We start from the raw sequence: 26,262 nt of genomic DNA on the forward strand, positions 1-26,262 counted from the left end.
GGTCTTGGGTGAGTCAACTGTGTAACCACATCTTGTTTTAAAAGACAGCAGCAACAGTAATTTTTAAAGGAATATTTTAAAGTCTGAGCCTTCCTGGTTTTCCCTTGGCTCAGAGGTTCCCCACCACATCGGGCTGTAGCTAGAGCTGCGCCGATTCCTCTCATTTTTTTGTTTCTGCAACAGAAGAGAGAAGAGCAACCCCTGCCCCACGGGCAACCCGCAGGCACCTCATCCTCGGGGCACCCACATCTCACCTCTCCTGGACTCACCTGTGAGTGCAGCACACCCTTCCTCGCAGCTGAGAGACACCCTCTGAGAGGAGGTAGTGCGGACCATCGGGGGAAAAAGGTGGTTTTTCAATCCTAGGTACGAACCAGCGGGCTGCCCCCACAGATCTACCAGCTAACATAGAACTAGAAACAATCTTTCACGGCTACATTTCCTGTAAAATATAAAAAAAGACATCAAAAGAAACTACGTCGCTGATTTCAGCCTGGTACAACTAAAAATTACGACATCCTCAACCTCCTCGTGATAATTTTGCTCTGTCCTCTTCAAATGAAAACAACAGACAGAAATGATGTAATCTTGGCAAGCATTACTTTAATTCATCGGAATTTATTCTGTACCTCTTTTCTTTGAAGCAATTGTATATTGAAAAGTGTGCAGACGAGGTTGTCCTCCAGCAGCGGTCTTGGTTATTTGTTGTCCGTTTTCGCATACACTCCATATAGATGGTAACATACACATACATACAGAGAGCGGTACTGGTGAAAAGCAAGCTCTTTATGAGGCTGAGTAATCATTAGACATCTTCCACCAAAAATGTGTGGGTCCTTCTGTATTTAGAAAGGGATTTATAATGAAGAGATGGACATCTACTGAACAGAGTGTCTTCTGCAGCAGGATTTACACTACGCCTGGTTTTGAGGACTATGAGGGAGCTTTAATTCCCTGTAGCAAATCTGGATCAAGCCCGGGATAATACTGAGACAAGATCAAATAGTGAAGATTGCTTGTGAGAGCTCCTTTTTGTTCTTCCTTATAGTCCACTATCTTTTTAATTTGGGGTGTGGTATTTTTTGGTAATAAATTGACACAGGGCTGCTGCATCAAGCTACATGCAAGAACCTTTTTCTATCAAGTCTCATATCAAGACGATATTTGGAAGCGCCTTGCAACCACCAGAAGAAGAGAGCTGCGATTTATTCTGAATGCAATATTTGGGAAAAGAGCTGACCAGCCTGACAGTGCTACAACAGCCAAAGGCCAAATCCTGCCCCTTTCAACTTGGGTTGGTGCTTTTATCTTACAACTTTACTTGGGAAATGGAAATACGATGAGCAGACTCTTTATATGATGGATTTTAAGGCTAAAACTCCAGTAAAACCTCAGACCTTGTACATTTAAGTCATACTTGAAAGTGGTCCTTAAGCTCCCAAGCCTTTTAGATGTTTGTGACAGAGATACTCAAGAATGTAATAAAAACACATCAATTTTTACAGAAACCTTACTTCAAAAAAAAGGAGCAAAAATATGCTCATTATTTTGCTTAGCTTTTTATTCCATCGTTATGGCACAAGATAGAACTTAAAGACAACATCACTGAATAAGTCTTCAACTTCATTAAAATTAAGACTAATATGTTTTATAAAATTCTTTTGATATGATACACTTTCCCTTATCAAGTGATAAAAAGAACTTTCTCTAGAATACTGAAGTACATTGCCACCTGCTGGCCATAAACAATTTTGCAACTTAAAAACACCAGAACGTGTATAAAACAGCAACATTTAACAATGCAACATACAGTTATTGAAGAAGTACTATTGACCCAGACTTTGGCACAATATTTATAGAAATGCAGCTGTGAACTTCTCCAAACATCATGTTCATTTCTGAAACTGTGTGACTCCCCTTCACGTGTCTGTCTGCATTTTTGTCCCTTTCTCTAACCTTCTTAATGCTGAAGCTTTATTATTTCAAAGGAAAAGCCATATTCTTTCTCATTTGTTACACACCTCCATTTATTGGGTTTCATTTTCTAAAATTTGGATTCCAGTTTATTGTTTTAGAACAATACATAAAATCATACATTTATAAATATATATATTATATCCTGTATACATAACATTGGTTTTCCTCTAGAATGGGAGGGCAGACCTTTGCACTACATCCTTAGTTGGTTCAGGCACGGCCTTGCTCTTAGTTGATTCTCTGAGCTGCTTCCTACCAGAATCTAAAAAAATATTTTTACAATCTTGTATCAAATTTTAATTTTGTTTGCAAATATATTTATAAGAAAAAAAAATATTTGGTATTTTCCCTTCTAAGCTCACTACTTCCCTTATAAAATATATGGCTTTTCACGTTCCACTCTATTTTAGTGTTTTTCAATAGGCAGTGAAAAGAAGGACAACTTCCCCCTTTAACAGTTTTTTTTTTTTTTTATATAAGCACAGAAACCAGCTTGTGCACTTTCTATAGAATTCCAATGCATATCACGGTAATGTAAGTGCAGTGATTTAAAAAAAAAGCAGTCATGATTGATTGACATCTGTATATGAAAACATAATATATGATTATCGTACAATACCCATTACAGAATATACAATCATCAAAACTGCAGATATATAAATACATTTTTAGCAACATCAAAGCAACAGTTTTATCTTATAAACAGCGTATGCATACCGAGTTATTAGACTAAAATTTTCATCTTGTTTTTTCTCAAAAGCTTGCTGAAAAACAGGAACATACTGTATTTGTAAATGGACTGCTTGACAGTGCTGTTAAGAAATTAAAGTGAACAAAGTTTAAAAAAAGTATACGCAATTCAGTTTCTATAAAACAAACAAGCCCTCCCTGTTTTCCAATGTCACCATTGTTTTCCTATGAGTCGGAGGCATAGGTGTGAGTGGCAGTTCTGCAGAGTCTGATCATACAAGCGTTTCTGGGAGGGCATCGGGGTTATCGGCCGACAACAGCTCCCAAATTTGCCACCTCTCCCTTTGCCAGTCGTGCCAGTCCGCCTCTGAAACATTTTTACTGTTCTGACTGTGAGGTGCCGTGGAATAAATGTGAGCCGCTTGGGTGTGCGGGGCCGGTCGCTCCTGCCTGGAGGTGGCCTGGTCAGGGGCTTTGGCTGGCGGTCCTCCAGCTCCTCTGGTCCCTGAACTTTTTTCTTGGCGTTGAAGTCTCCAAAAAGAGTGCAACGTTGAAGAAACGCCTGATCGCTGTGACAACACAGAGCTTGTTTTTGCTGGGCCTGGGTAAGGGGGTGGCGGCCGCTCTTTCCTATAGGAGGGCTTGGCTGGGCTTTGCGAACAACCCGCGTTCGAGTCACGCTCACCGAGGTCCTCCACGCTGCTTAAAGTCAAGTGCTGCTCCGACTTGGAGTGCGACAGGTCTGAACTCCTACCGCCGACTTCAATTTGTGCGTTACTGCACGCCCGAGACGCCGCGGGATGCAGCCGACACTCGGGAATGGCAGCGGTCGTCTGGCTCCTTCGCATGACCTGCCTGCCGGTGTCCAATTCGGAGGAGCTGCCCTGCCACCGAGGAGAAGACGTGGCGAGGTTCCCCTGGGAAAGAGAGCACTGTCCAGGTCGCAGCAAGCTGCTTTCGTAAATGTTCCCGTAAGAACCTGGGGGCCAGAGACGGAAAGGCGTCAATCTGCGTAATCATTTATGTGGCATTTAACAAGTTACTGCTTTTCCCCTGCATCACACTGTAGAAGAGGGATGGGGGCTTTTATCAGCAGGTTGTGCGACTGAAGGTGTATCAGCCCCACCACCAGCCGAACCTTCAGGACACAGAGCAGCAGCCCTACATCTGTCTGAACCATGTCTAATACATTACCTGACAACTCTAATAGTTTGCTCTGACACAAAGCCTTGCAGCACTTAACATCTTTCAAATGCTTGAAAAGGAGGTGGGCATTGTAGTCTCACAGTTCTTCTGTGAGGCGGGTGCAGAAGGAAGAAAAACAAAGGCAGGATGGGTCAGGGGCTCGTTGGGATCACACCGGCCAGCGGCAGGGTCAGCACCCAGGGTTGCCAACCTCACAGCCTCTGCTTGTGCCACCGCGGCAGCCGATCTCAAATCCCCACCGCGCGTCCACCTTCCAAGGACATAGAAGAATATAAAACTATTTTTTGAAGTAATTTAAAATTTAAAAACGACTTTTGAAATCATCTTGTGACAGTTTCAGATGTTTCCACATTTGTATAACACTGCGCTTCTCTATTTTATTGAACAGTCACCTTTTAAAAGTTCAACTTTGCACAATGTGAATTCTCTTACTGGTTTCACTGTGATTTCTCAAAACCAAGACATTGTTTATGTGTTTGCTAGATTTGGGCTTAAAACTTGAGAAATAACTGACCTGTCATAGCTGGATCTTTGCAGCCACTTTTCAGCGTTGAATGCCAGGTGCCCCAGATATCAAAATGATCCTCAGAGACATCTAAACAGCAGTAAAAGCAGGACAAAGATGATGACTCGATCCTCCTAAAGCCATTATTTAGAAGCATACAAATGGAATGGTAAAACCTTACGTAAGGTATCAGAGTTGTTAGCATCTGACTTACCGTGCACCTAACACAAACATCTCAAATGTATCTGTTGACAGTTACTTGCTGTTTCGGGCTCAAATCCCGTAATGGGATTCAGTAAGCTCTGTATGGGCAGGATGCCTGAGTTTGCTGAGAGAGTGGAATTTCCCCTAAGTCTTCCGCCTTACTGAAGTCAGTTGGAGAATTTGCACAAGAACGGGAAGATTTGGCCAACAGAAGGTAGTTCATGTGCTTTTTATGGGAAAGAATGGCAAAGCCCCCTCAGGCAGCCCCAGCCCCAGGGATTACTGTAAGGCACGCTCTATCAACCTGCAGCATCACTTGGGTCTTACACGGAAGTGCTGTCACAGAATAGAGATTTCAGGAAATGTGCCCATCAGGCATCGTGCTACATTGTAACTGATTCATGCCTTTTCCTGATTCCATCTGGCAGTAAAGGAATTTCCTAATTTGTCATGGTCCAGTATCGTTGCGATGCTGATATGATAAAACTTCATGTAATTTCCTATTCATAACTTAGTAGAAATCTGACCAAATTTTGAAACCTACTCAGAGATTTAGAAACTGAATACGGAAGATAAATGCCCACTGGCATTTATAAAGCATATAATTGAGATAATAGTCTACATGCCATTAATTCCAAAGGGAATTAAGTGCGTAACCAGTACCTCTGAAATGAAATGGTTTTAAAAATATCACCAGTTATCTGCATCCCTGAGCATTGAAAGTTCTTAAAATTTGGCTCACTTCATGAATGTAAATTTTTTAAAATAAATATTTTTCAATGAAAAGCATCTTGAAGTGCTGGTGAGCTATCAGTTTAAACCACAGTTCTTTACCGAAGAAATCATTCAGGTGTGCACTCCCTAGATAGCTATGGAAATTATGGATCCCTGCACTAGTTTTGTTAGGTGTGTAATTGGTAGCAGATGTAAAGCTGTGCAGCTCAGCTGTGTTCTCCAGTGAGAGGGTGTGAGGTCATTCTTTTCAATTGGAGAAAATTTGTAGCTTCATGTCTTACAGTCTCAGATTTTTCCAAAGTCTGGACCATAACCTCGCAGGTATTACAGTCCTAAGGAGCAGAACTAGAAATCAGTCTTTGCCACACTGTCACAGACAGGCTGAAAAGCAGGACATATGTAGTTCTGTTTTCCTGAATAATAGCTCCAAGTTTTGAGGCATGCATCCCTGACGGCTGGCTTAGCTCATGAAGAGGACTGAGCACAGACCCTTTGGGCTCAACACAAAAAAAGCATGTTGGTCAGTCATTTCTTCTAAGGTTGTTTACACTATTGCTCCTCAAATCCTTGTAGCTGATAATACAAAAATGACACTTTCCAATTACTTCAGAAACCCCCATCAGTCACTGAGGCGGAGGAACGCGAGCAGGATGCACACTACCTTTTCCAGCCTGTGATGCAGAAGAATTCTCCTTTGTCTTCGGCTGCAAATGTCCAACCAGTGTGTACTGTTCAGGTACCTTGTACAGCTTCTCTGGGCTGCGGGCAACTTCTTCTTGCGTTGCGATCGGTGAGCGCTCAGACAGTACCGGGGAGTTGTTGTCATAAGGGGAGACATCTCCGCTTGAAGCTTTGTTGGAGTCTGTGGAAGAATGTCTTCCTCCTGTGGAGTAGGAACCTTCCGACCGCAGCATCTCAGGGCTCCTGAGAAATTTTGATAAACAAACTACTGTTAATGAAAAATGCTTTATGTTCACAGCTACAGGTGCAGTTTGACATCATACAAATGAAATCAAATACAGGAGTATGATCACAACTGCTGAAATGAAAACACATCAGAAGCAGTACAGAGGTGAATTTTCCATGAGTAAAACTTCTGCCATGAAGTGGCCAGCAGAGGCCACTAAAAATCAAAAGATGTTGCTGTCAAGAAGGAAATCAACAAAAACCACACAACCGTACAGTTCACCACAGGAAATTAAATAGTGAATCAATTCCTTATGTTACCTTGACAATTTAGCTTGTTGCAACAATAAATCTGTAGGCATGATAGGGAAGATTAGTTTGATGCTAAGCAGTATGCTAAAATCACTTCTTCCATTCTGAAGTACTACACAGTCAGGGAAATCAAAACCATAGCTCGCCTCTCACACTGTGAGAAAGATCCTCTTCTAGAGATGTCAGAAGGTAAATATTCTACAGAGGACAAGCAGATGTCTCTACTGTACTTCTGATGCGGGCAGCAAATAACTGACTCTCCTGATAACTTCTGCAACTTCTTTTACCCTTTCACCTTTACATCACCAACAGCACGGCCTGCATTTAATTTTGACAAAAAAAAGGCGAACAAAACCCCCACCAAAGTACAGCCAAGGCTCAGAGAGACAACTCTCATTTTTGAAACGTGTTGGGAATGTTGAAGGGAGATTTCTTGAATTATTACAATTCACTATGCAGATCGGAGGCAGTCCATGAGTCACTGAACCTCCCAAGGAATATGTAGCTATACTCTGTAAACAAACATATGTTTTTTCCTATCAGTCCTCCCTAATTTATATTTCCATTACTCATTTTTCATTTCTCTGCACCTTGATCTTTGTTTCTTAGATGCTTCTTGTTTGCTTCTCGAGTCAAAACGCTTCTCTCAGTGACCTCATGTTAATATCTGCTCTAATTGAATGTGATACGACAGAGGCTCAATCTTGTAAATGAACTGTACTGGGCATGGTCAGCCCTTCTCAGAATCAAATCCAAAGAGAGCTTGAACTGAGCGAGCACCCAAAGCACATTACTTGTTATGGAACAACAACCCTCTCTCCAGACAAGTAAAATAAAACTGAAGAAAGGAAATAAGGAAAACACACAGTGGTAAGACAGGCTAGCCACAGCACACTAAATACTAGTACAGAAATAATGACAAAACTTAACACCACTTTCAAGCTGTTGGGTTTTTTCCTCAGCCAATTACATATTGCATGCACCAAAACATAAAATATATAAACTCAACATCATGATTATTATGTTATTCAGTATTCCATTTTTTTTTTTTTCTAGTATAAAAGCAACCACAAAGTGTTAGGAATGAATTAACTAAGTTTACTCTTTGGTGACTCCCAGCAAGAAATACATCACTGAACTGATCCTGAACCTTAACTGGGGCCAAGTCAAAAAAACAGAGCTGCCATTTGGCAAAGTAGCACTGTCCCAGGCTTCCCAGTGTGGTTGGAATGGTAATGTTGGGGAGTCAGTAAAAAACCAGTAAACCATGCCACAATTATGTAACTTCCCATATCAACTTCTCATCTGAAGATGAGTCCAATGTAAATTAATCTACAAGCAGCCACACACTGAAGAATTACGGTCTTTTAAGTATGTACAATTCTATCACAAATCTTGTTTCTCTTTTTTGTCCCTTACTCCTTTCTTTCTGCCCTTCTAAGTTCTAAAAAAGCTTGTGCAGTGAGTGTGAGTTAAGACGACATTTAAGCAATGTCTTGGGAATTTTAGAAGAACCAGAAGGCCCTGAGAGAAAAGGGGAGAAATGTTGCTATCTGTAGGTTTCCTATGACCAAATGTCTTTCTCTCCAGCTTTCTAGGCTGAACGTCATCTAAACCTCACCCTGCTAGCATACAGACATACTTAGCACTAACGGTGACACCAATAAGGCTTATTGCATCTCAATCTTTGCAGGATCAAAACCTAGCGATGTTGCACAGGGCAAATAGAGAGGTATGCCACCACTCAGCCACGGCAAGGTAACACAAGGAATAGGGGAAAGGGAAATGGCAATGAAAGAATGTGGGAACATAAACTTGAGCTTTGTGAAACACTGATTTCATGTCTTACCTTGAATGATCTGTTAATAGTCTATCTCTTCTCAAGACAGAGCTCCTGATAAAAATTTACTTGAATGGAAACTGTCAAGTCTTTGGAAAGATCCAAATGTTCAACTTTCTAAACTAATTTACAGTTTCTGCTAGTAAGCCCATGCAATTATATGTATATATAATATCACTTTCAAATTTGTTTAGAAAAAATAGTTTCAAAAATCAAAGAAAATGCCTGTGGACTCTGTCAATCTTACTACAAGAAACCATCAAAATGGATTGAATACTTTAAAGTTGGAAATCGATCTCATACGTCTGCAGCTTCACCATGCTTTTCATGAACAAAACAAAACACAACTTGCAAAAGACTTTGGCTCGCATCTTTCCAAATATAGAATCAGTTCTCACATATTCCTTAAAACAAAACTTTTGCATCTGTTTGCTTTATGGTTTGAGTTCAGTAGCAAACAGATGCTTACTAAAATTCAAAATTGATCTTCACTTGGATAGCTCCAAGATTCTCTACCCACACACTGAGGAAAAACTAAATTGGGAGGCAAATGTAAATACTGCGCAAGATACCTACTCGCCTATATGCAGTCTATTAGTAAGGGCAGATTACGATCTCCACAGAGAATAATAGAAGATTATGTACTATCAAATGTGAGCAATGGGAAGGCAAGTAAACTACCTTCTAGTGTTTATGAACTATGTTAAGTGAAAGATTAAAAAGTGGTTATGTAAAAACTGAAAGATTTGAAAGCTGCAGAAAGAACCTATGCCACATGTGCTCAAAAATACTATTTCAGATTCCAAAATAAAAATCAACTACACACTGAAGGAGTCTTGGGCTGTCCTTTTTAACTGGCATCCTTCTGAACTGATGTTATCCACCAGAGTCTACTTGCATGGGTGAACTGCAAAAACGTTAATGATAATAAAATACTTCTACTGGGGATATTCCTACTTTTCTACTGGCATCAAGGTCATCAAAACAGGAAATCCCTTTCTGGTTTTGGCAGAAATCCTTTTCTGTTATACCTTAAAGCTTCTGAGTGGGAAAACAATTCCGTCTTACAAGAGGCAAATCATACGGAGTGTGATAGCTTGGCAGCAAGCAGCAGTAATTTCCACACATATTTGAGCAACACACGTGCCACCAACAAAACAGATTATTACGAGATTATGATATGCTTGCTGCTGTAACAGGGTAGAGGACTCAATGATTCAGGGAGCCTCTGCAGCTTTGAAAACTGCATTTACACATACTGTAGGGCCTATTTTATGGCTTCATCTTTGTGTCACAGGTTAGGATGGATTAAAACCCATCATCACCATCCAAAAACATTTGAAAATTCTGTAACTTCGAAACATATTCACTCTAACAGGACTACTAGCCACGATAAGCAATAAATAATCATAAGAAACAGATTTTATTTTTGTGTTAAAGATGCTTCATCTTACAGCTGGAAACCCCAAATTCCATTGCCATCAAGTCAACATATAAAAAAGTTGGGAAGTCATCCATAAAAGCACACTTCATAATTGCTCCCAATGGTAATTAGTGCTTTACCATGAACGACTTCCATGAACTCCCTGACACACTATTCATGATGCTCAGCTCTTAAGAGAATTAAAAGATGAGGAACATCTGATTTGTCCTCCTCTGGGGAGGAAAAGAGATTGTGTTTCCTCTCTTAGATCAGAGCCAAGAAAGCATTTGTAATGACATCAAAAGCAGAGATGTGAGGGCAATTACAGAAGCAGGACCTTCAGAGCAATTAATATGACATTCAAGTCTTGAAGTTGATTCCATACACTATGCTATGCAGCCAACTAGCTCTTCTGATGAAGATTGTCTCAAGAATATATAAAGTTTTCTGTTCCATGGATCCAAATTTGGATCTTGACCAAGGAAATTTCCAAGAGTAGTTAGGATGTATTTTGGAGGCTCATTTTTATCAAATCAAGACAAACATCTCCTTGTCTGCTGCCTCACATTTCTTACAGGAAAAATTACCAACAGGCATGTAGCCTCAAAACTCAGATTATGTTCTGAAATAGATTAATCTCTTAAGAGCATCACACCCCTAGCAATAACACAAGCAACATTCCCTCTAATTGCCTGGAATATCTTAACCAAGAAGTTGCAATCACAGTGAAAACATATCTCATTAACATTAAGAATAAATCACTTACATGATAGCAGAGTAGAAGAAAAATGACAGATAGTTAAGTTTTTCTTATCTCAGTGATACTTTACCTGCCCATTACTGAAAATGCAATAAATTGGTACTAGTGTAGCTGTATGTTCCTATTTGGTTTCATAACCTTTTCTTACAAAGCCCCTTTTGTCAGTTGTGACCAGCTTTGCACAAAAGATCCATTTTCTCCTGTAGGTATGTGTGCTGGCTGAAAAGTAAGGAAGCTCAAGGAAAGGTCAATTAACTTAAAGGAAACAGGATCTAACAATAATCTGTCAACATCCACAATGATTTGCGACAAATTTATGCTCAATTGATATGTGTAGCCACATGTGAGATACAATTTTATGCCTTTATATTATATAGATGGTGAAATCCAGCATGAAGGTTTTTATTAGGTTGAGTTAGAAATAACATGATCATTCCAAACTGAGGGCTTAAAGAAAGAAGTCTCTCCAGACTTTATCGTATGTCATGTGATTTGCAGTGTCTTTCCTAATTGTGGTCTTGGCTCACGGCAAACGTGAAACAAGTGTAAAAGTCAGCTAAGGTACCTTTAATTATCCTGCATTTATTGTGATCTAAATATACACATGGTTACTTGTCAGTCAGACAAACTAACTGAAATTATTTCATGTCTGTGGTACACTAAGAAAACACACAAGACAATTACCACAAATCAGATGATCTGTGATAATTTGCTACTGCATGTTATGTGTTCATGTGGTTAAGCCAACAAACTAATAAAATCTTTTACTACACATGATATATTCTGCACGTATTTTTTGGTTTTAATTTTTATAATTAAAGAAAGCTTTTTCCTCCATGTGTTAATTATACTATTTCTTTTATACCTCTTCCTTTAAAGCCAGGCACACTATGACATTACCTCCAACTATACAATGTTCAGAGGGAGAGAAAAAAAATCATAGCTAACTGACTGTACAAATTCAATTTTAATTATATTCTGAATGCACTAGGCACTTTCCACACACACAGGAAGACAAAGTCCAATCTATCCCAGAGAGTTTAGAGTCTAGGAAACCTCTTAAAAATTACTTAAAGCAAACTTGTCAAATTTTGTGATTTTGGGGTCTGACATACTGGGATTCATTAGAATAAAGGCAATGACTGTGTGTCCCATGAGAAAACCAGGAATCCTCTTAATCTGAATGTACAAACTCATAGCATTAAGGCACACGGGTGCAGGCATGTATACACCATACACAAAGTTGGAATATATTATGTATCATAACTGCAATAGTGACCAGTGTGATTTTTTTTCTCTTCAGATCTTTCACAAAGCATACAATTAAATAATATCCAAAGAGTCTCCATAAACCTGCTGTTGTGGCGGTTGACTTGCTTACAACGTCCTATGTGTATACAATAGGAAAAGAACAACGAACGGTTCAAACGGCTAGCCGTGATTGTGTTAAGGCACTCTAGGGTGTGTTTCAAGGATAGTGTAATACACACCTCCTGTTACTGAAGACTACAATAAACCCAAGACATGAACCAGCAGATCACTAGAATACACCCTGTCAGATAATAGTGCACTGAATATTTTTATGTACATGTCATTCTGTTCTCTGCAGCAGAATGCAATCTTTCCTCTGAATCGGGAAACAAGATTTGTCTTAGAAAACACTGTACAAGAGTCATAATTTCTTTGGCAGAGTCTTTGTAATGGGGAGGATATTTCTACTCCACTGTAGACAGTGCAGAAGAGCTGTGGAAAAACCAGAACCTTTTGAACACTTCCAGTGGGAGATAGAAATTCCCAGCAGAAACAGGAATGATGAAAAAACAGATTACTCACGATGACTGGGAAGCTTTCCTCCTCAACAAATAGTCCACAACATCTGGGTCAGTCTCTAATAGGCTAATAAGCACTTCATTCTGTAGGTCAGGGGGAACCTATGAAGACAGCAAAAAATAGCTGGAAGATTAATATCCTTTCACATACACTGATTTTGGTACTATGCTTAATCTAAAAGACCAACTACAAGTACATTTACGGAGAGTATATAAAACAAATACTCAGAAGTTTCCACTTAAAAGAGAAATTTCATGTAACAACAGGTGAAATAAGACTAAAGATGACTTTGTACAATGTCAAATGCTGATTACTGTTGAATAACCCACTGTTTTCCAGTATTAGATCTGATAACAACAGTGGGATTACTCATGTATCGCAATCTCGAAAGCTCCAGTTTAAGGTCCTCACCTTACATCCCCATTCAAAGACCTGGGGACATTTACAAATTTCCACTGCAAGCAACTGTACTTCTCTGATTTTAGAAGCAACATGAAATGTAATTACACAGGAAGGAGAATGTTTCTTCATATGTTCTGTGGCATTTGATTTACTTATGTCCTCCTCATATGGAAATTTTGCAGCAACTGTTCTAGCTATGAAGTTCTTCAGTTGCTTCATTTCAGTGAGAGCTGCCAAAGGTAAACATTTTTCTAAATGAAGTCTTATAAACATTTAGCATTCAGGTATCCATATGGCCAAATGCTGGGATCTAGAAGCATTTAAATTCCTGCTTACGCTCAATCAGAACTTGAGTAATTACAGAGTTCATCTGTCCATAACTCAGGTTCACAAGCTGGATCTCCAGCCACTCTGGACTTTGCATAGTAGCAACAGGCTCAGCCAGAATTTGTGTCACCTTCTTTCGCGTTTGGCCTTCTGATTTGTTAACTCTCTCTAGTGCACTTTATATGGAGATGAACCTTCAAAACACTTGACAGCTTCAGCTGCTGCAGGATATAGCCACATCTCCTGGGCAGGTAGCAGGAATAGCACTCCAAAACCTGCCCAAGTAAACTTTGTGTTTCCACCGGCATTTTACATGAGCCTTATCAATCCTTAAGTGAGTTTGTCCACATCACAGGAACATTCAACTCGGCCTTCAAAGCACTGAAAGAGATGAAACCATCTGAGAAACTTGAACCAACAGCCCAGGTTCACTCATGACGGATGGAGCTGAAGGCAAGACAATCACAGCAAGGGGTCATCAACTGTGCAATATGCTTCTGGATGCAATTTGTCAGAGCCTGAATCTCTTGACCTTCAGGTCACACTGCATGGGCCATTTGTTCTCCCTGACATTTCCTGGGAAGTAGGAATAGAATTACTAATAGATTCCTCAGGGGAATACCTCGGTTTGGGAGGTATTTAGGGAGTCAAGTTACAGAAAAGGCATGTTTCGTTAAAAAAGGAAATAATTTGAAAATAAATGAAGATACGCATCATTTAATTCAAACTGATCCAAAATCTCTATGAAAAACTTGTGTGACCACATACTCCTTTTTTAAAAATTGTATTTAGCCTCTACACTGGAAAAATATCTTACTGATAGTCATTGATACACCAGTCTTTAAATAAATTATCTTCTCTTTATAGGAATACATTTTTGGAAACCTGGTGTGCTGTAACTTCTCTGTTTAGACAGCCTGTCTGTACAGTAGAATAAACTCCAAATAAAGTTTAAGGGTAAAAGAGAATCCATGTCTTCCTGTATATAACTCACTATTCAGCTCTATATCAAGTTGATAAACTTGTAAGAATCTACTGAGAGGACTTTGTCAGAAAAATAAAAATATGTTTTCCCTTATTTTAAAAAAGCACCAACAAACCCCAAAACAACACAGTCTTTCATTCCATAAAAATGAATCTGAAAAAGTTCCAACAGGAAGTTCAGTTCCAACTGAAAGCATCTGCAAACCCCAAACCTAACAGTTCCATTGAGTTATAGGACTTTTATCAGAGTGAATGAGGGCATATTAATCTATGATCCTTCAACTGGATTTGTACTGATGGGACTCCTTGCAGCTGTCTACTGGGTTTTGGGCTTCCTCCTGTGCAGAAATTTACTTCAGTTTAGTTAGTGAACTTGCAAGTGTAGAAATGATATGCATGTAATTATAAACTTACAGAGAACTACTATGTTGGTATCTCAGGAAGATGTTAGAGAGCTGCAATAATAGTTATTGAATGAATTGTTTAACTGGCAGTTGTGGCTGAGTAGATAGATGAGAACTTGAAATTCAGGGACAGAAGGGAAGCCAAGGCACTGCTGAAGTAACAGCTGTTGCAGATGCTGGGCACACACTGGGATGGATCAGAGGGCTCCAGGGGTGTCAGGACTTTCAGTAGAGGAGGAGATATTCTGAGATTTTGGGGCTGGGTGCTACATAAGAGTCACAGCTATTAAGACACAGAGGGTGGAGGGACCCTTGAAGTGTCTCCTTTGTGCTGTCCCTTGCTATTGATGTGGCACAGAGAGGCAGTGTGTGCCTGCCTCTGCAGTGGGGAGGCCACAGTAGCCTCTAACAGTAAAAATAAGAAATTTCAGACACTATGAAGTGCCTCTTTGTGGCAGGGTTGGATTTGGGCGCTAGGAGATGAAAATGCATGACCAAGCTGCTCTTCTCCGTCCTCCATGACAAGTCAAAGCCAACGAGATGAAGAGTGGTTGAGTTGTGTCTCCCCACATTTAGCTGCTGGGCATAGTTCAGAGACTATGAGGCAAAGAACAGTCCTTTGTACATTCCCACAAAATGTTTTAATGCATCCCTAATATTCACTGAAATGGATAAGAATTGGATATGAAAGGCCCTAACATCAATGAAGCAAGGTCAGAATCTGTCTTCTATATGAAATCCATGTTTGTGTATTACTGATGTCAATGACAATTGCTTAATAAAAACAGTCCCCGGTATCCCGGGTTGTTCTGACAAACAGAACCTTCCTGACCACCCAGCAGAATCATTCTGATACTGTGGTCTGGGTGTCACAACACATCCTGGTTTCCTAAGTTTTATTTCACAAATGTTCCAGTTTCAACGCTGAAGCCAATCAGAGTTTTAGAACCTCCCCATATACAAAAGTAACAGAAACAAACGCCAAACCAAACACAGAAACACCTTAGCAGCAATACACTGTAGGTTATAGCTGTAGCTGAATTCTTGAGTCCAGATGTTTTCCTTTTTGTAAGTAGCATAAATGTCAAGTATAAACAGCAGTTCTGGTTTGGCCCCACTCCTATGGGTTTGGAAAACAAACTGCTGCTGCCTGATTTCAAACGATCAGAGTTTTATTGCAATTACATGTACATGACTTTTCCTTTCAATGCATCTATTACCAAATGATGTACTGGGCTAATTATCTTCAGAATACAAAGAGTCTCTCCATGCTGCTGCTGAAAACATGAAAAAAACAAAAGTAAACCCTGGCAGAAGCTTTATAAAACACTAACTATGAGCAGTTTGACACAATCCTACAGATCAAGTATCATGTGTGAGTCTAGACATTACTCCAGAAAACAGGCAGAACCTGCCATGTTGTTTAACTACAGCAAAGGGAAGAGTGAAAGCACCCAGAGATGCTCAGCTGTTAGACATTTCTATAAATTTCACATCAACATATTCCAGCTTTCAGGAGAGCATGCGAGATAGGTTTGTCTTTCTTTCACATGCAGCTAGCCTCTCATTTTGAAATCTGATTCTAATCTCCCTCAACAATCTGAAAAGCTACTCTGGAAAACAAAAGAACACGACCCCACCCCCCCTCCCCCGTTTAACCTTCAGATGAAAATGCAAGCACTGAAGAGATAAAGGAATAAATCCCTCACAATTAAAAGAGACCATATGTAGGTTAGGCTAACCCTAAGCCCCACCCTTTCCACGTTGAAAGTCGGAATGTGTTCCTAAGTATTATGCACTGAGATGTGGCTGTGCTGTAAAATGTTCTTAAAGAGAAACAACAATAAGAAAACTTCAAGTAATGCAAGTATTCTTATTCCAGTATTATTTTAAACTTGCTAGTGCTGTCCATGCTCTGGGCCAGCAGACCTTCACACAACAGTCCAGCTCTGCCACTTTCTTTTCCTGCTGTGGAAGGAAAAATAGCACCTAAAGTTTCCTCAAACTGTGAAAAGCATTAAAAAAAAAAAAAAAAAAAAGATTGCTGAGTGTCTCACTGGAACAAGATTAAAAATAAAGCAAAGGATGTAATGAAAGGCAATACAGTGTGAGGGAAAAAACGAGAAAACCACAAAGAAGTTCATGTGAGGCTAAGACTGATAGGCAGGGCTCGTGACTGCTTTCACAGGCTCTTCTCCCTACTGGAATCTGGTAGACACCTTCTCCTTACAGTACTATGTGGCCATCAGTCCCACATGCCCACAGTCCAGGCTTGTCCATCTTCTCCCATCAGGGTATGCAGCACCCAGCTTTGCTGGAGCACTAAAGGTGGTTTCCAGAGTGTTCTTCCTCTTGCTTTGGGAACCAGTCCCCTCAGTGTAACACCCAAGTGCTGCTTAGTTTCAAGACAGAACAACCAAAGCTATTTTCACCTTTTCAAGACTACTGGTTTTGTTAAGATGTATGCCTACTGAAATGAAGGATAGTGCCCACCACAAGGTCTGACTGGGCTCTGCTACCCCAGAGCAGGGTGCTCTCAGGCACAAGTCATCCTGAGCTGACCTGTAATTTGGTAGACAAAAAGATGAAAAGATAAAGCCACAGAATGAACTGTCCAGGTAACTGCTAAGGCATAAGGAATGTGATTTAACTAAGCTGCATCTTAAGTAAACAACATGTCCAAGTCCAAGGTCATCATCCCTTTTATGAAGAACCTCGTGCTTCAGCAAGAAAACAGAAAGGAACTCAGGAACCACATGGATTTATTCTTTTCTCCTCTTACCCAACTGACAAATAAGAAAGCTTTGTCCTTCCTCCCCATCCAACCAACAAGAAAGTCTTTGGTAGAGGAGGCTGTTCCTTAAATGAACCAAGGATCTCTTACTCCCTGCAGAAAAATTGGCTCCCTGACTTCCAAAACTGAGAGGTGGAAGGTCATTTTCAGTCTTGTCTTCAACATTAATGAGCAATGCTGGTGCATAGTTTAGTATGCAGCTGAATAGCCAACCTCATCATTTCCAAAGACAGAAATCTTCTAAGGAAGATACTCTTATCTACATAGAAACCATTCCAGGCAAGATATAAGTACACATTTTTAATACTACTGCTTACTGCAAAGCATTCTCCTTGATAGAAGACTACTTTTTCTGCCAATAATAATTGACCCTAATTTAATGCAGTTTCCACAGTTTATGTCATCCTAGTCTACTTTAATACAAGCCAGGTATTTCCGCATTTAACTTAAAAATGCATAGGAGTAATGTGAAGAAACAACCACCTACCATGAAAAGGGCTTCATAGTTTTCAATCATCTTTTGTACGACAGCTATGATAGCAGTACTCTCTTCAGCTCGAGCTGAGCTCTGAACAGAGAATTCTTTGTCTGTAGATTTCTGCTTGTGCAACAAGTTAGGGCCAAAGATGGTAGCCAGGTTAAGTGATGTCATTTTGTTCCCAGTAATCTAGAAAAAAGAATATAAATGAGGTGGGGTCCCCCACAGTCTAATGTATACAGATATGAATATACAGACATTTGAACGCCCCCCAACGTACTCTCTCTTTCTCTCCACCCCCCCCGCCCCGATTTGGCAGATGCTTCATTCATGAAAACCAAGTGCTAGTCAAATAAAAAATGAACAATTTTTAGAAACGTTGAAACACCTTGTTTGGACATCTCTGTAACAAGCACTCTGGATTTTCTGGATATATTTTCAAATGGATTGGAGGAGTAGAAAGTGGAAGTGCTGCCTGCCCTTAATGCCCTGGAAGCTCGGCAGTGGTATACTACTCCTGAACTCAGGGAAACCTCCCTCCTCCTTCACCACCTGGGCATATTACTGTCTCTTAGGACCAAATAATGAAAACTGTTAGCTTTCTCAAGTAGCACTCATGATCTGAAACAGATACAGTGAGGAAAACCACACCTTTCCATGTTTAAACAGTTTAGATAATTAAGGACCATGCTCATTATTTTTATTAGTATTTCCCTGTCTTTTTGCTTGTTTCCTAGAACATGCTAAATGTTTACTTGTTGGGAAGATTGTTTTGTTTTGTTGGGTTTTTTTATTTTTTTCCTACTTCTATAACTCTGTGCTCAAAGAAGCAATAGTAACCTGACTTTGGATGAAGTAAGCAGCTAGGAATACATACTAGACTAGACAGAAAGTATCTGAAAAATATGTCATATAGCTTATGAAATCAAAATTTGCATTGTCATATTTGTGATTGGACTACTTTTTTCCTCTTCTAGTCTTTTAACAGAGGAAAAAGCAGGGGTCATGTGCTTCCTCTCTGTGTCTCCACTTGGTTGCTATTCTGGGAATGCAGAAGAAGATGCCAGCAGTTTGACTATATAAGACTGTAAGTGAATTTCAGCTGTTGACCCAGTATTTCTTGCAGGCTTTTTTTAAAGAACAACAAAAAAAATATCATAAGAGTTATTTTTCATTTGTTTCAGTTACATTTGAACTAATCAATTTTAAAAAAAGGACAGGAAGAGGCACCAAAAAGAGGCAGTCAAAATAGCATTTCAAGAAATGTATGTACAAAACAAATCTTTTCAAAGTAGTATTTTAATTTATTTTTTTTTTTGTGGCTGGTCATTTATTGAATACTCCAGTCAAACTTACAACCGTGCACTGACTGCACCTAGTTTTATTTTTTACAGAGCTCAACTAGACAGCATAGAGATGATAGTAAAAAGAGCTTTTCCTTTTGTCAGTGGGACCACTGCGTAATCTTGGAAAGACATCTGCACTAAGTAGGTGCATGGGCAATCATAACAAACTTGTTGACTCTTTGTTTAGAGCCTCATCCCAGTGCGACCGCGAGTACAGCACGCTCCCTTATTTGCGCACCACCACGCACCCGGCTGTTTTTCGGGTGACCTGCTTTTTAAACACTGTCAGAGTACCGAACCACCAAGGATGCACAGGCATGCGGTGCCTCAAGTGTGCCAGGGGCAGCCTCTGGCTGTCCCTGGATCTGCCTGTGCAGGCTGTTTGTACAGTGAGTCTTCAGGGCAGCCTCGGGGCATCCCTTAAAAAATCTTGCGAATTTATCCACCGAAATTAACTGAATGAGTAATTTTAATGAAGTTAGTCATCCATCTTCATCTTCGTGAGAGAAGGGCTTTTGAAAGAAATTGTGAAGAGGGCCTGTGTGCCAAAGCTTGGCTGTTTTACCTCCAGTGATAGCAAACAGTCTGCTAAAATACCTTCTCTTGCCCTCTATGTCTTTATTCACTTAATTATTCATGAATAGCTTAAATAATTGTGAGCAGAATACTGTATTATCTATAAAAGGTATTCAATTGCACATAATATTCCCGATGCTTACAACACTGCCAGGATAGCTTACATAAATTTGCCTTGCCAAAATACCTGTAGCAGAGCTGAGGTACTGTTAAGAGGAATGAAAATGCCTTTAATACAACTGTTGGGCCAAAGCAACTCTCTTAAGCAGCATCCTCTGGCCCTGCAATAAGATTCTCTTGGGATCATTTCTGAATGAACAGAGAACTCTTTGCAGGACCAGGGAGACCACGACCTTAGCTGGCTTACACATGTTTTTAAGCACAGTAAAATTGTTACAGGCTGCTCTTTTTAAAGCCTTTCCATCACAGGGGTATAGTTTTTTATCAACTCCTTGCTGAGGACAAAAATAATAGCATCTAAAGTGGATTTAAAAGTGAAATAGGCCTTGAAGTCACATACAGCACACTGCAAGTTAGGACTTGTGGCAGAAATTTGACAAAATTCAGTCTCAAAGTGCCAATTGTTAAAACCAGCCAACTGCAAAAGGTGTCCAAATTTGCCAGAAGTTGGCAGAGCTTTCCATCTCGAAGACAAAATTCTCTAGGAGTTTCAGAGGAGTCTCAGAAGTAACCTCAGAAGCAGTCTCTGCTGCAGTTCAGAGGACAGAGAAGTCCTTCCCACAGATAAACTGGCACAATTTTGTCAAGCAGTGACAGACTGTATCCACCTCATTCGAAGTTAACAGAGTTGCCACCTTTTGCAGAGCAGCTCACTAGTTCAAGCATTCTCCTGGTAGAAAATGGGAAGCCTGGATTTTGAGATCTTCTCTAGCGTGAATGGTGTAGATGCACGCATGTGAATACTCGGAAGTACAGCTCAGCCACATGGCTATGGGTGTTCTTGTCTCTGTGGCGTGGGTGCACTCCAACCTCTCCACTGAATTTGGTCCAGAATGCAACAAAGAAGGGCAGAAGGAAAACAGGCAAAGATGGACCCTGACTCCAACTGGTGATTAGGTCTGTGAGTTACAAGGACACAGCTGGAGTTCCTGGGCTTTATTTTTCATTCTTCACTACCCAGTGCACACAAGGAAGCTAAGGGAACCAAGAAGTGAACTTCTATGTCCAAAGGTCATATAAGAAAGCAACAACAGAAGTGAAAAGAGAATGAAAAAGCATACTCTTGAATGCCTCACAATTTTCTACTTAAGTGTTTTTTCCATAGAATACAATAGGATAAAACAAGGCGAGGAAAAAGGATGGGTAACATTAGACATTCTTAACAACAAGGTCGATCATGCTGTGAATCTCCCAAAGGAAGTGGTAGATGCTTTACTAATTAAGTCATATAAAAATTAAACTTTCACAGCCCTAAGAACATAGTAAACAGCTAAATGGCAAATGCGCAGGCAAGAATGTGACATCTCTCCCACCCTTCTGGGGTTCGCCACCATCGTGTTTGTTTCACAGTGTGATGGGTTGACCCTGGCTAAACACCAGGTGCCCACCAAAGCCGTTCTATCACTCCCCCATCCTCAGCTGGATAGGGGAGAGAAAATATAACAAAAGGCTCGCGGGTCGAGATAAGGACAGGAGAGATCATTCACTATTACCGTCACGGGCAAAACAGACTCAATTTTGCAAAATTAACTCAATTTATTACAAATCAACCAGAGCAAGGTAATGAGAAATAAAATGAAATCTCAGAACACCTTCCCACCACCCCTCCCTTCTTCCCGGGCACAACTACCCTCCCGGATTTCACCACCAAGCCCCCCCAGCGGCACAGGGGGACAGGGATGGGGTTTATGGTCATCACACGTTATTTTCTGCCGCTTCACCTCCTCAGGACGAGGGCTGATCACACTCTTCCCCTGCTCCAGCGTGGGGTCCCACCCACGGGAGACGGTCCTCCACAAACTCCTCCAACGTGGGCCATTCCCACGGGCTGCAGTTCTTCACGAACTGCTCCAGCATGGGTCCATTCCACGGTGTGCAGTCCTTCAGGAGCACACTGCTCCAGCGCGGGTCCCCCACGGGGTCACAAGTCCTGCCAGAAAACCTGCTCCGTGGGCTCCTCTCTCCACAGATCCGCAGGTCCTGCCAGGAGCCTGCTCCAGCGCGGGGTTCCCACGGGGTCACAGCCTCCTTCGGGAACCCACCTGCTCCGGCGTGGGGGGGCTACAGGTGGAGATCTGCTCCACCGTGGACCTCCCTGGACTGCAGGGGGACAGCCTGCCTCACCAGGGTCTTCACCACGGGCTGCAGGGGAATCTTCGCTCCGGCACCTGGAGCATCTCCTCCCCCTCCTTCTTCACTGACCTTGGTGTCTGCAGGCTTGTTTCTCTTACATGTTCTCACTCCTCACTCCGGTGGCAGTTTCTCTCTGTCCCAACTTTTTTTTCCTTCTTAAAAATGTTATCACAGAGGCGTTACCACTATCACTGATTGGCTCGGCCTTGGCCAGCGGCGGGTCCGTCTTAGAGCCGGCTAGTATGGGCTCGCTCTCTCTCGAACACAAGAAGCTGCTGGAAGCTTCCCCTACAGAAGCCACCCCTGTAACCCCCCCCCCCCCCCCCCCGCTACCAAAACCTTGCCAAACAAAACCAATACACACAGCTTTGCAGATCTCTTTTCAGATCATGAATTAAGCAAAGTCAAAGGACACGAGTGACCGTGACTTACCTCTTGGCCATCTTTGTCTGTGGTGTCTTCTGCGTGGCCAGCCACTGTGGAGAGGAACTGCAGCAGCCGGTGCAAGGTATCGCAGTTACAGGGAGGTAGAAGATAAATGAGAAGCTGTAAGGTGCTTAGCTGTTCATCTGGCTCTAATACTAAGAGGGGGAAAAGATACATTCTAAGAAAATCACTCCAACTAACCTAAAAGCAGAACAAATATACTGTTCCCAGCCCAAAGGAAGGCGTAAGAATAGCTTTTTTTAAGGATCATTTTCATTACAAGGTCAGAAGAAAAAGAGAAAACTCTAAGGAAATATCAAAAGTGTAACAAATATTGTTAGGGGATTTTCAGCTTGGTTGGTCAACTTTTTGCTCACAGGTTCATAGGATTTTTTCTCAGCCTATGAGAGTGCAGAATCCATGTTGCACATTCCATCACTCACTGGACACAAGAATTCTGCTTTATTTAGGTATAGCTGCTAGTATATATAGGGCACCACTGGGAAGCATTCCAGTCAGGTTTATGCTTTAGCCATTTTAAATGGGCTTTCTTACAATTTCACATCTTGCAGAGGTTCTGGGAGATTGGGAAAGCTAATAGGGATATAAAGGACGTTCTGCAACCACCATCACTTTAACCATCTCAAATGCAATGGTAGCCAGTGACAAAGGTGGGGCAGAAGCAGGATCTCAGACATGAGGGCTGGAAAGAACCTGAAGAACACATACCAGGCAACAGCTGAAGCTTGAAGGGTCCAGCTTTACTTTTTGCCAAATCTGGAAGACTCCGCACTCAGGTCTTAAGCAACACATTTGGGAGTACTTAATATGGTGGCTTTGAGGACCATTAACTATGATGAAACTTGAACTTTTGAAGCTAGGTTTTTGAAGCCAGACCAGAATGAAAAGCATTAATGGTGCTAAGATACCAGGATTCAAATGGGAGTCTTGTCATCAGCTACTGCTGAACCAATGACAGCGTCAGGATTTAATAGACAACATGAATCACATCCTATCTACAAATGCAAAAATAGTTCCACGAAGTGAAATCTTTGTTGTTCTAGTTTTCTGGGCTATACTTACACAGCATGAAAAACAAGGAAAGACCTCAGCAAATTTATACTATACAAATATTTGGAGCAAATCAGGGCTAGAATATTAAATGCACAGAAAAAAAGAATATGGTTAGTAGAGATCAAAGAATTCAAACAGGTAAGCTTTTGAGAATAGGTAAATCAAGATGGTGTAGAGCTCACAGAGAGTGTTGATGAAAGGTGTATAAAGTTCCCTGGTGAGAAGCGGGTCAGGCATGTCACGCAGAAATTCCTTTAACAAAGCAGCAACATCATGAATGCTGTGCTCTTCGTCTAATACAACATCTATGCCCCGGTCAAACTCTTCACGTAACTGAAACAGATCATGACACAAAACCACAGTCACTTATTGTCCCAATTTGTACATCCCAACACAGAAAATCTTTTAAAATATAGATTTACTCATTTTCAGTTTCCAGATTGGACATGACTCATTTTTGGTAAGGTCAAAGATCTAATTCATGTCTAATTGGTGCTTGTTCCATGATATGTAATTTAAGGTTTGTACCAGACTGTAATAAAATACAATTCTTTCTTTCCAGTTAATATATGGCACTCCTCTATGAAAAAATGTGCCCAAGTAAATATAATTTTTGCAGAAATGTAAGATTAATATCAAAGGCAGAAACCAGGGAGAATAAGGAAAACTGCAAGAAAGGCTTTCTTATACCACCTTACTACATTATCCCTAGATTTTAGGGCCAGAAAGACTAAAACTGCATTTTGTAACATTGATGTTTTTGTACAAAAACATTAATAATAAGACAATGTTAACATCCACCAAACTCACATTTCTCTTGTGATTTAAGACTGTATTTAAGCATAAGCAGCAAGCAGCCAGGTTCACTAAGACTTCATGGCATTTGTCCACACACATCTTGTTCTGCCTTCCTAATTTAGTTATATTCACTAGGTGATCATCATTAGGGAGTTAACAAACAGCAAGCTAATACCATTATGAGGTATTGCTATTTTTTTTCCAGCTGCAGTCCTCAAACAAACTCTATAATTCAAAGGCATCACACTTCCCAAAGGCAGACGAAATCCCTCTCCCACATCCAATATGCCTTACAAAAAGATAAATGCCTGCCTTTCTGGACCTATTTCCCAGGACCAAGCGCAGAATACTTTCTTCAGGCTGAGCGCTCCACCTTTTACTCTCTTTTCATTTCAAAAATAGTCAAGATGTTTTAAAACTATTTCCTAGGAAAATTTCATATCTTTGCTAATATTATGAAGTACCATGATCTCACATATATCTTCTCAGAGAATAATTTTATCTAAATCTTACTAAACGATGACATTTGAGGTATCAGCTTTCTTTACCAGGATTATTACAGACATATCGAAAAGAATAAAGAAGGTAAGTTACAAGCAAACTACGTGTCTGTGATGATCTGTGGCAAATCTTGATCACAAGCAAACCTATCTTGTGTGTGTATAGTGTGGAGGAATGTAGAAAATCCCATATTTTCAGCTGAAATTGTGCTTTCATAATGGGTGTGAGAAGTATTCTGTAAAAACTACAGCCTCCTTTCTAATTTATTAAGACGACTTTTAACATTAATATGTCATTACTAATAATGAATAATTATGCTATGAAGACCAGATTTTGTTCTTTATCTAGTATTATGCTCCCCCCTGCTGATTTGTGGTCCAAGATTTTCCAGTTCCAACTTGGGGATTTCATTACCAGCTCAGTTCTACCCTTCAGACTGGTGGCAAATGCAGAACATCCCTGTGGAGCACCATAAATTACCTCTATCCACAAGATTGCTTCTGCACTTACTGCCCAAAAGCAGCTGAGGAAACAGATTAGCACTGCATCAGGAATACAGACTAACCAAATAGCTAAGTCATAAACTGCTGTTACAGTCTTGAATATGGCACTTCTGATCTGGTACCCTGTGAGGCCTGGCGAGGTGTCCTAATCAGCACAATATCAGATAATCACTGGTGAAACTTGGCCACGGTTCAGGCCCAAGTATCACGGCTGTTAAAAAGTGTGTATTTCTAAGTTTAAACTTTAGGTCTCTCAGATGCCATTCACAGGGAATACTTTCAGACTTTCGGAAGATACATCTGGTGAACCGCAGCATCCACCGGAACTTAAGACCCGAGAGCTGAGGACACCCGTGCTGGGAGCAGGGATGGGAGAGCAGAGCTCCAGCCCTGTTGCTGATCAACCTCAGGGTCTGGCCGCTGCTTCACCTGCAGAGCTGCCGCCAAGTCACCATGCCTAGCACAGAGGGCTGCCCACCCGAAGCTGGGCAACGATGCTCTGCTCAAGCGTCTGTATCGTTTCTGGGCACAAGCTGGTAGCTGGCATCCTGATGTACCAGAGCTACCACCTTGAGTCAACACTAGCTCAGGAATCTTTGTCCTACACCACACTGAACGTGAAGGAAGTGGTTTGTTAATAGACACACTTGCGCTAGATTTTCTCTTCGTGCTCACCAACCAAAAACCCTGCTGGCACATGCGTTTACTTACTCATGTATTTATTGCAACAAACTACAGTTGAAATAGGACATTTTCTAACTGGGGAGGAAAGGAAACAAAACTGTGCCTACTTTCTACACAAGAAAAACTAATGAACAGCTGCAAAAGCACACCAAAATCCGAGTACTGGGTTTGGCTTTCCATGGTTCAGAAAATGAGTGGAATTTTAATTGAATCCAGACTTTCCCACGTGTTCATGTTGACAGCATTTATTATTGTAACTGCAAG

General features: G+C 40.8%; 1 protein-coding gene across 10 annotated transcripts in view; it reads right to left on the reverse strand.

Moving 5' to 3' along the window:
• Positions 1–759: 759 nt before the first annotated feature.
• Positions 760–26,262, reverse strand: part of ARHGAP6 (Rho GTPase activating protein 6) — a 339,162-nt gene continuing 313,659 nt past the window's right edge. For 7 of the 10 annotated variants that reach the window (XM_049834643.1, XM_049834641.1, XM_049834637.1 and 4 more), the window contains 7 exons: positions 23,695–23,845; positions 22,445–22,593; positions 17,787–17,966; positions 12,392–12,489; positions 5,979–6,241; positions 4,388–4,468; positions 764–3,646 (listed from right to left, as the gene is read on the reverse strand). In XM_049834643.1, coding sequence (XP_049690600.1) covers positions 2,940–3,646; positions 4,388–4,468; positions 5,979–6,241; positions 12,392–12,489; positions 17,787–17,966; positions 22,445–22,593; positions 23,695–23,845 — 1,629 coding nt within the window. In that variant the 3' untranslated portion in view covers positions 764–2,939. Of the gene's footprint in view, positions 3,647–4,387; positions 4,469–5,978; positions 6,242–12,391; positions 12,490–17,786; positions 17,967–22,444; positions 22,594–23,694; positions 23,846–26,262 lie in introns of all 10 variants that reach the window. The other 3 variants (XM_049834635.1, XM_049834634.1, XM_049834638.1) reach the window with 2 other exon arrangements.

This window comes from Accipiter gentilis, chromosome 31 (assembly GCF_929443795.1).
Source record: "Accipiter gentilis chromosome 31, bAccGen1.1, whole genome shotgun sequence".
Classification (NCBI taxonomy): domain Eukaryota; kingdom Metazoa; phylum Chordata; class Aves; order Accipitriformes; family Accipitridae; genus Astur; species Astur gentilis.